Source organism: Chenopodium album, chromosome 13 (assembly GCF_948465745.1).
Source record: "Chenopodium album chromosome 13, dcCheAlbu1.1, whole genome shotgun sequence".
In the NCBI taxonomy this organism is placed as follows: Eukaryota; Viridiplantae; Streptophyta; class Magnoliopsida; order Caryophyllales; family Amaranthaceae; genus Chenopodium; species Chenopodium album.
Genome location: NC_137846.1, coordinates 50,901,828 through 50,911,369, shown reverse-complemented (window position 1 = coordinate 50,911,369; position 9,542 = coordinate 50,901,828). Strand labels below are relative to the sequence as shown.

The following is a 9,542-nucleotide window of genomic DNA, read 5'->3' as shown; positions in this document are numbered from 1 at the left end:
AATAAATAAATTAATTAATTAAAAAAAAAAAAGTCACTTTGTTAAAATAATGGTTATTAGGTTAATATAAAAGTGATTGTGTTTTTTAACAAAAATCACAAGAGATGAATTTTTTTTAATGAAAATTTTGAAATACTGGTCAATATGAATAATATAGGTCACTAAGTTAAAATTAGGATCATAACGTCATACTTCAGATTTGCAACAATATTAAAAATCACACAAAATTTGTTAAAGGTTACTATGTTAAAATTAAGGTTACTATATTTAATATTAGGGTCATTGAACAAAAAGCCAGTTGCGCACGTATAGTCATGTAGAACTTCGGGTCTACAATGATATTATTGTGAACTAAACTCACACAAGTTTTTCCTGATGTGTCATACTAATAATTATGCGACACTTGGCGTAATATAAGAATGTCTTTTGTGACCTGACTAAAAGTTTAGTTTTATATATTAGTTATGATGTATTAGATGTGTGCAAACCTAACATAAAACTAAAAATTGAATGAAAATTATACAAAATTAGAACTCTAGAAAATTGATACAGAATCAATGCGAAAAAATTTCCAGTGCATTATCGCGCTTGCAGATACAAAATTTTACATTCAAGTTACAAAATTATTGTGTCAAATGAATGCTCCTTATTTGCCTTTTGTCTAACACTCGTATGAAGTATATAAATATCTATATATATATGACTATGTACAAAAAAGAATCACTAATATTATACCAAACAGGGTCGGATTTTCCTCCCTGTGCTTAGTAACTTGTACAAAAAAGAATGACAAAAAAATAAATTCAAATGCAAAATAGGCTAACCTTGATTCTTCAACTGCTTCAATAACATACGAACACTTTCAATTTGCTGACCAAGTTCCTTGACACGATCAAGGTGTTGTGAGGAAGTCTCTGATTCACCGATATCAGAAATCAAAGCAGCACATTTGGATTCTGTATCCTCAACTTCCTTCTCAAGCAAGGTTACGATGGTTTTCACAGATGGATGTGAGCTATTTACATGTCCATTTGAAGCCGGGCTATGTTCAAAGTCATCATTCTCACCCCGTGTCAGCTGTTTTGAGCTAAAAAATTTATCTATGCCTTCACTTCCTGCATGCCACGGAGTTCCAAAGTAAATGAAAGAGAAGATGAGATTAAAATTCTCCATGAGTTTAAGCATGTCAAGTCAACAAAAGAAAATAATACGATGTCAGTGCTAACCAATTACCATCACTGCCAACCTTTTAAACCATCAGAGATGTGCGATTGGGTGCACACTTTATTTCTCCGCGAAGAGTAAAAGTCTTACATATGTACCAGATGGTCCCCAACCCCCTCGAACATCCAACCCACACCCCCCCCCCCCCCCCCCCCCCGAAAAAAAAAATCCAACAGCAGTTAGGAGTCACCAAGCCAATTGTTACAGAATGCAAATAAAATGAAATCCAGGGAGCAGACTTTCATCATGAACTATATATCCAACTACCAAACACCATGAAAGCATGAATTCCAGGTACTCGCACAATGAAACAGATCTTCTCAACATCCGACTACACAAAAAATTATGATTTGAGGTTATGAATCACCAGAATTAACGATGTTTCAAAAGGCATTTCACGATTTCACCAGCTGTAGTGCAAACAAGAGGTAGAAGTCGGAAGAGATACTAAATCCAGAGAATAGTAAGCAAATGTTGGATTGAACAAAATGACATGCATCAATATTTATATTGGAAAAAATTATTAGTATTAGGACACAGAATTTGGGCTCCTATATAAAGAGGAAGTCTCCCTATTCCCCGGCCCCCCTCCAACTAAATATAAGCAAATAAATAAGAAATCCCCATCATAACAACCCCCTCCTTGTTTTTCTACGCTCTCATATGGTCTACAAATAAATAAATAAATAAATAAACTCGAAAATGTGCTTTTTCTAAGACTGGAAACCAGACCTGAATTTATTGGTCCAGTCCAATCCTGTCCATTCAGGCCCGGGTCTAATTATGCACAACCGAGTTATTCATACCACCAATCACACCTTCAAACTCCCACTACCACCGGCAATTCTTAAGCTCTAAGGCTCTAAGCATTACTGACATTATCAAAATCAGCTTCTAGCCAAAGTAGCCATTTCTGTTCCAGTACAAATTTCATTTTCACTCCTTCCTCTCACTAACCTTCAAATGATAATATAAAAGCTATAATCAAGTCCATTTTATGCATTTCTGACTTAATGGTAACCCAGAGGTAGGTATAAATAAGAGGATAAACTTCTTCCGTTGTTATTTTCACAGGTCAGCCCAAGGCAATCATAATTGATGATCGGAAATACAACAGTCCTCCTCTCACACAGACTAAGGGTAATTAGCTTTTACTGCTTAACAAATTTCTTCTCTCCCAATCCTACTTTCACCTTCAACCTCTCACTAAGTTCCCATCAGCAGCAGTTCTTATGCAACAGGTGCCAAGATAAGAGCCATTAATACCATTCTGTCACTTTTCCTGAAAATGCCAAAACCTTTTAATCTTTATCAATAATTTTTATCATTATTGTTCATAGCTTAGCATACACCCTAGGAACCCTACAAGACCTACAGATGCAAAAGGTCCTTGAGGTGTCTTAAGTTTCTGCTTCAGTGTAATGAGAATAAATAGAGACATATTTGCATTATTTAGCAAGTAAAAGTGGCATTTAAAGCATCTGTTTAGTGGCATTTCAAGCGGAAAATGACAGTTCAACAGAACAAGTTCTCTTGGCTTTATTCTTCATCACTGCCATTCCTTTCCTCCTTTCCCAACCAATAAATCTCTCCTATTTTCCATCCCTCAATTTTATGTCCATCTCTCTAGACTTTCTCTGAAGTCCTTCAGGGTTGGTCTCGCTGAGGCCCCTCAACCTTGCTGTTGGTTAAAGTCAACAACGGTATGGATTAAAATTTACATAGCTGTGAACTACCAAACCCCCCCCCCCCTTCTCTTTTGGAAAAAATGACTGATATGTTTATCTAACGAAATTGATCCCCTGAGTGTGGGTGTAGCCACCATTGGAATGGTAGAGCACAATCATACTCCTGACACAAGATATGAGTCATTCTACAATAAGAGTACAACATTAGCTATCACTTACTTGAAGAGAGTCAAACAAGGATGTAGTAGCAGGATAGCAAAGAGTTTCCCAAGAATAAGTGTTTTAAGTACCTTGGATCGAAAACAAAAGGAGACATTGTCCTAGACGTGATTTATAGAGCACAAGATTAAGTCTGGGTGGCACTGATAGAAGTATGCGTGAGTGTGTGGCCGTAGCATACCTCTAAAGTTAATGCTGGATTATATAGGACAGCTACAAGACCAGTGCGATTACATGGGTTAGAATGTTAGGCCATTTAGGAAGGAATGAAGGATCATATTAGAAACATGGATAAAGCAGAGATGCATATATTGAGATTGATGTGTGGGAACACCGTAAAGATTAGAATGAGAAATGAAGCGGGTAAGAATTGCAGATATGAGGATAGGGAAAGGGAGAACCAGTTTCACTAGTATGGAAGGAGTTATGACTGATAGAATTTGGGTTTACATGAACATATAGTATTTGACAGGAGGGAATGGAGAGAGAAATTTTGTCAGAGAATAAAACTAGGTTCATGTAGCCAGCCCTATCTATTAGGATTAAGACTAATGTTTTATAGATTATTGTTAAGCTAGTTTCCCTTAATTTTTTTTGGTCAAACTAGTTAGCTTTTCACCTTTTGTTTAACTTTTGAGTATAAATATGCAACTACTTAACTTGAATAAAAAAATGTAACTTTTTTCATAGATCACTAGTAGGCGAACCTCTTGCCCATGGTTTGTAATTTTTACTGTGTTGGGTTTACTAGTTGACAATATTTCCAAGATATTTGCATTTTTTGTATTTAATCAATGCAATATCAAATGCCATTTTACACAACAAGCGTAGTTTTAACAAAATATAGCCAACTTCTTAACATGTAGAACATGCTAGAAGGAGCTTATTTTGAATCAGAGGGAATAGCAACCAGTAAATAAGACATTGACACTAGAACTCAACTTGCCAGGTTACCCTAAAGTTGCATTAGTTTAGGACAGAAAATTGTGTTAATATGTAGGATTGTAGTATTAAGAATTTACCGAGGTTGCTCAACTGATTGATAGCTGCTTGACCAATTGAACCCTCCAGTTTCAGAAGTCGCAAAACACTGGCAGCCACTCTTCCAAAAGAGTCAACTTCAGATTTGCAAAGAAAGGCAAGATGCTGCAGCTCATTCTTGGTAATAACAGCCTCAATCTACAGAAAAATGCACCCCACAAGCAATGACGAATTGAAAACGGCTAGAGACGGACTCAAAAAGTCGAATAAATGTCCACGCACAGAAATTGAAAAAGTTAAACTCATACCGGTTGCTCAACAGAAAATTTAAGGTTTTCAACCATCCAGTTGTCTGTTACATCATCAAAACCATCTTCCGAGACAACCATATGAACCTCAACATTTACCCCTCCGAATTTCTTCATATCTGCTTCTTTAATAGCAATGACAGGAAACTCCACTGTATGGATGCTTGTTTGGACTTGAGGTTTCACCATCTGCAAACCTTCAACGCCAATCTGCGCACATTATAAATTAGTTATTTTACATAAGTTGAGAATGACCAGCAGGGTATACTAGTCTATGCTGCTCAGACAATTATACTTTTCAAAGAACATTGGGTGCAGTCACATCAGTAAGGATTAAAGGATTTAACACTTACTTTTCAAATTTTTAATATGGCCTAAAAAGGTTTCTTGAGCTATCCTCTTGACTGGACTGACTCGTCTTAATTGTCCAGAAATTAGTGTTTATATATAAAAGAAGGGTAAAAAAAAAAAAAAAAAAAAAAAAAAAAAAAAAAAAAAAAAAAAAAACCCTTAGATATTATTACCTAAATTCCCCTAGAACTTCCATCGAAAATACATAAATTTAAAGCCCTATTAGACAAACAGCTTATAAAGAGAGAAATCAACTATAGATTATCCAGTTCCATTAATCTTGATAGGAGTACAACTGTTTCTTCAATCCAAGCGTACATATATATAAAGCATATAAGTTGCAGAGAAAGATAAAGCGTTAAAAGGTACGGAGTAGTAGGTTAGGGGGGGTTAGGATTTAGGAAGCTTCATATGACTTTCTCAGAGAAGCCCCACATCCTTGCCCAGAATTACAAGAAAATCAAAATGGAATGAGCACGTCCTTCATGCAGACAAAATCCTAAAATCTTAACCAGTAAAGACTAACAGATTGAATTGGATGTTATCTGAGAATACACCAGAGAGCAATGACAGGTGAGTAACATGACCAAAAAAATTGCACACTCCCCATCAAATTTCTTTTAAGTTTTGAATCTTGATCTATTTATCAATTAGACCCTAAATTTGAATAATATTATGGCACTATTGTAGCACCTTTCATGGCTATATATAACAACCTCTTTATGCGCAATTGTGCAAAAGAAAACATTGAAGATAAGTAAAGTTGGTAATACTAATTAAAGACTTCTCTCTTGAGTCTCTTCTCCATCAATCCCTACAAAGATTTAACCCTTGAGGGTGTATCCCAAGCATATAGGATTATATCAGTCAGAGTGTCATGACAATGCCATCATCTGATCTAAGGGTTAAGTGACCTGTTAAAGTAACCAAGTATCGTGATACTGCTCTTGACTTTGATGCTCTTGACATAATTCTTCAGTAAGTAAAATTTTACAATATTTTTAAGCCAAATAATTACATTGCTGTAGTTTTACGCCGTCCTCCTCGTGAAAGCACAACTTCCAATAAGTGTTCTTTCAAGAAGTCTAAATGATAATTCCCTATTCTTAAACTCGCTCTCAACATTTTTCGGAAAAATAGCTAATTGATATGAGAGTAGTCAATCAAATCCAGCAAAAATAAAATATGGATCAGAAGAAAACTGAGCTAGAGGACCAATTACACCAACTGGTCACAAATTTAATTTCAGTTAGTTAGAAATTAGTATTTGTGTAGATAAAGAGCACCAAGGGCTAATTTTTGAGTTTGAGGGAAATTAAGAGAATGAATCCTCACCATTATCAGTTCCACAGGATATCTATGATCACCATTGGACTTTACACTGCAATTCAATAGGTCCTTTGGAGTATTCTTTGCCTTAATCTTCAAGCTCTTAAAAGTAGTATGCCAACACTTATCTTCCCTATTAGTATTTACATGGTTATCAAACCATGATCTGTCTTCCATCTCCTGTGCGCCTTCAAGAGCAAACAACCAATTTCTCAGATCAACCAGCACATCCACTTCATTTGGCTTTCCCAGGTGAGAAAATAAACTATCATGGCTACTGTCACATGTTCCATCTGCAAAATGAATATATATTTTTAATTAATATTTTCATGTTTATTATAGTTAATGCCAAGGATTCAAGCAGGACAGCATTGAGATTAAGCATATACAAGTGCCAGTACATAACGTATGACAAGAATTCACTCATGCTTTGTGATGCACACACTACAAATAGAAGCAAGACAAATATCATACTTTCTTTCACATGATCCACAGTATGAGACGGTGCCTTGAAAATTTTTGACAGTGGACCACCAGACAAGTTCTCCAACCCTTTCAAAAGCCCTTCACTAGGGCCCCCATCAGGACCAAGAATTCCAAATCGATGCAATAATGCTTCAGCATAGTTCATTCCTCCACCCAAACGAACACCATTAATACAAGCTGACACATTCAAGCTATGACAACCAGCATCCTGAGCTTGGGAAGGTATAACATGCACAATACTTACATCGAGGAAAGGAGCATGCTTTGCTCTTCCACTTAACTGACTCTGACCTTTATGCTCTACCCATAACACAGCTTTGAGCTGCGGACATCCATTTGCAGTAATCAGAGAGCCATTTGCACAGGGAGTTGACAGTGTGCTGTTGCCAAGCATAGAATTACCCTCCACGTCTAAACAATCCACTTCCACAGTTTCCCAGCGTATAGTTGATGATATAGCAATGACTCCGCCAAGGGTTCTATGACCTACTTTAACGAACAGATCTTCCCCGATAAATTGAACCAAAGTCTTCCCCTGTGTAGTCTTGCATGAATCCTCCAGAAACTTCAATTGAAGGTCCTTTATGGCAAAGCTCACAGCAGTATCACTGGGAGCCTTAGAAATCAGCTCATCATTCCATGATTCAGTTCTCTGAATTGTCGATTTATTACTCTTTCCTACTAATGCTATCCTTTCACTTACTTTTCCAAAATATGCATAGAGATCCAGGATGAAAAACAACTGCTCAACAGAAGCATTAGAGCAATACTGCTTACAGGCAATACCAAATCTCGCAATACCCCCGGGAGGAGGAACTTGAACCAACACGCTGCCATCTAGAGTCGCCATAGCTACCTCAACACAAGCCTCTTTCACCTCAACACACCTCCACGATCCCAAAGATGATTTAGAAGAATTTTGCTGACCATCTGCATCTTCAGATGTTTCAAGAGACAAACTTGCGTAAGAAGCTCCAGCAGACAACTTTTTCTGGCTAGCATCAATAGGTTGATCACTCCAGAGGCAGAAACAAGCAGGATCCTTCTCCAAATCAAGCACGCTCATACTTAGTGCAGGTGATTCAGAAAAAAACAGATTTTCAATGTGAAGCTTAGCTTCAGCAAACAAATCCTGGAAAGCAGTATCACCACTGCAGGCATTATTACCTGCCTTTGCAAAGTCCAATGGAACTGTAAGATCTAGTTCTTTAAGAGTGAACATAAGAGAATTGATGGAATAATCTGGCAAGATGGAGCCAGAATTGACTACAATTCCATCAGCTAAAAAGGAACATATTCTCAAACAAGACTCCTCCTGAAGATGGATCTGAACAAGGTGCAAAATCAGAAAAATAATCAACTCCAAAAAGCCTAGAGATGTAAATATGTAATAAATGGAAACATACCAGAAGAGGCAGGCAAGATATTACTGTCTGTGAAGCAAACAGTGGAGGAGCTGGCGAGGGCGTCACCTGCAGAGAATGGATACTTATAAAAGAGGCAGCCTCATTTGCTTGCCAATATTTATCTCCCAGCGGATATATTGGGGGAGAGAAGTCCTTTGCTGTCCAAAAAGAAGAGAAAAAAATAGACTTTAATGACTAATGAGATTTAATTTCCACCAAAATACAGATTCTTTAGACAAACCAAGTCAAGAAACTGCCAAAACACTTCCATTGACTAGTTAAATTTAGATCTACAGTTCAAAGGCTGCAAGTCTGCAACTAGTGAAACTTTATTGTAACACTCACTTTAAAAAATATTAAAAATACAAAATAGAATTACTGGTAGAAAGTTTTTCTCATTCAAATCAAGGTAAAAGAATCTAGAAAACTCCCCCTACGGCCAACCTCCAAACCTTCACTACTACATAACCCATTAGGAAGGGCCACCAGAGCTTGCTAGCAGCCAACTCTTGACAAGAGGTTCATCATCCATCCATAACATATCCAGTGTTAAGTATAATCAATGAGAGTACTAGGAAGAGGTGCAGGCTGAAGCAAAACTAAGGGGTGAGGGAGTTTCCAAAAATTTTCTTTTTTGAGAGTGCTTTATTATTATAAATACTGAGCATTTGTTATACAAAGTTTTTTTTTTTCCTTTTCCAGGCATAATATTCCAGAATTGCTTATCAGCCATAGGCTTTGACTTAAAGATGTCACGTGACATGCACGTGTTCGGGTCAACACTGGAATACAGGGTCAAACCCTATATTCCGGCCAAAGGTGTGGCGTTGCAAAGAAAAAATTAATTTAGGTGTGTCTTTGGAAAAAAGAAATAAAAAATAAATAAATAAATATATATATATATAAGGTGGTTTCTTGCAAAAAATTGGTTATAAAAGGTGGTATATTGCAAAATTTCCTATACATATATATATATAAGTAAGTTAGCACATAAGTGTAACTGTGTAAGCATTAAAAGCTATTCTAAAGTTCAAAATACATAACTCAGATCATTTAGCTAATAATTGTCAAAAGGGAAAAGAAACAGAACAGCTGTACCAAAATTAGGAATATGCTGATAATCATTTGCTAATGCCTGCATTGATGGTTGGATTAAAGTGCATGGAGGTTGAGAAAATGTATCCCTGCATGATGAACAAGAACATCAGATATTATTCAGTGCAAATAAAACAATTACTCTATTAAAAATTATGACTAAAATTGCCACTTTGATGCAAACTACCAAAGCAATATAATACATATCCACTGTCCAATATGAAATTGAAAGGTTTAATATACATAATAGACTAGTTTGTATAAAATAAAATAAAAAATTACAAAGAATTATGGAACCAAACCTTCAACCTTAGGTGAGGCGTGAGCAATAGCAAATTAATACAGGTGCTAACAAAAGATTATCTACATAGACACTAGACTTCAACGGCCAATTTTACAATTAATAACAAATCTCTCTTTTTAAATAGCCATTATATTAAAACCGTAAAAGCAAA

The 9,542-nt window shown here is 36.2% G+C and overlaps 1 protein-coding gene across 4 annotated transcripts in view; it reads right to left on the bottom strand.

Annotated features, from left to right (window-relative positions):
- Positions 1–559: 559 nt before the first annotated feature.
- Positions 560–9,542, bottom strand: part of LOC145574909 (uncharacterized) — an 18,533-nt gene continuing 9,550 nt past the window's right edge. For 3 of the 4 annotated variants that reach the window (XM_081632790.1, XM_081632792.1, XM_081632793.1), the window contains 7 exons: positions 9,091–9,176; positions 7,993–8,150; positions 6,575–7,913; positions 6,107–6,393; positions 4,421–4,630; positions 4,154–4,310; positions 560–1,115 (listed from right to left, as the gene is read on the bottom strand). In XM_081632790.1, coding sequence (XP_081488916.1) covers positions 820–1,115; positions 4,154–4,310; positions 4,421–4,630; positions 6,107–6,393; positions 6,575–7,913; positions 7,993–8,150; positions 9,091–9,176 — 2,533 coding nt within the window. In that variant the 3' untranslated portion in view covers positions 560–819. The remainder of the gene's footprint in view (positions 1,116–4,153; positions 4,311–4,420; positions 4,631–6,106; positions 6,394–6,574; positions 7,914–7,992; positions 8,151–9,090; positions 9,177–9,542) is intronic. The other variant, XM_081632791.1, reaches the window with a different exon arrangement.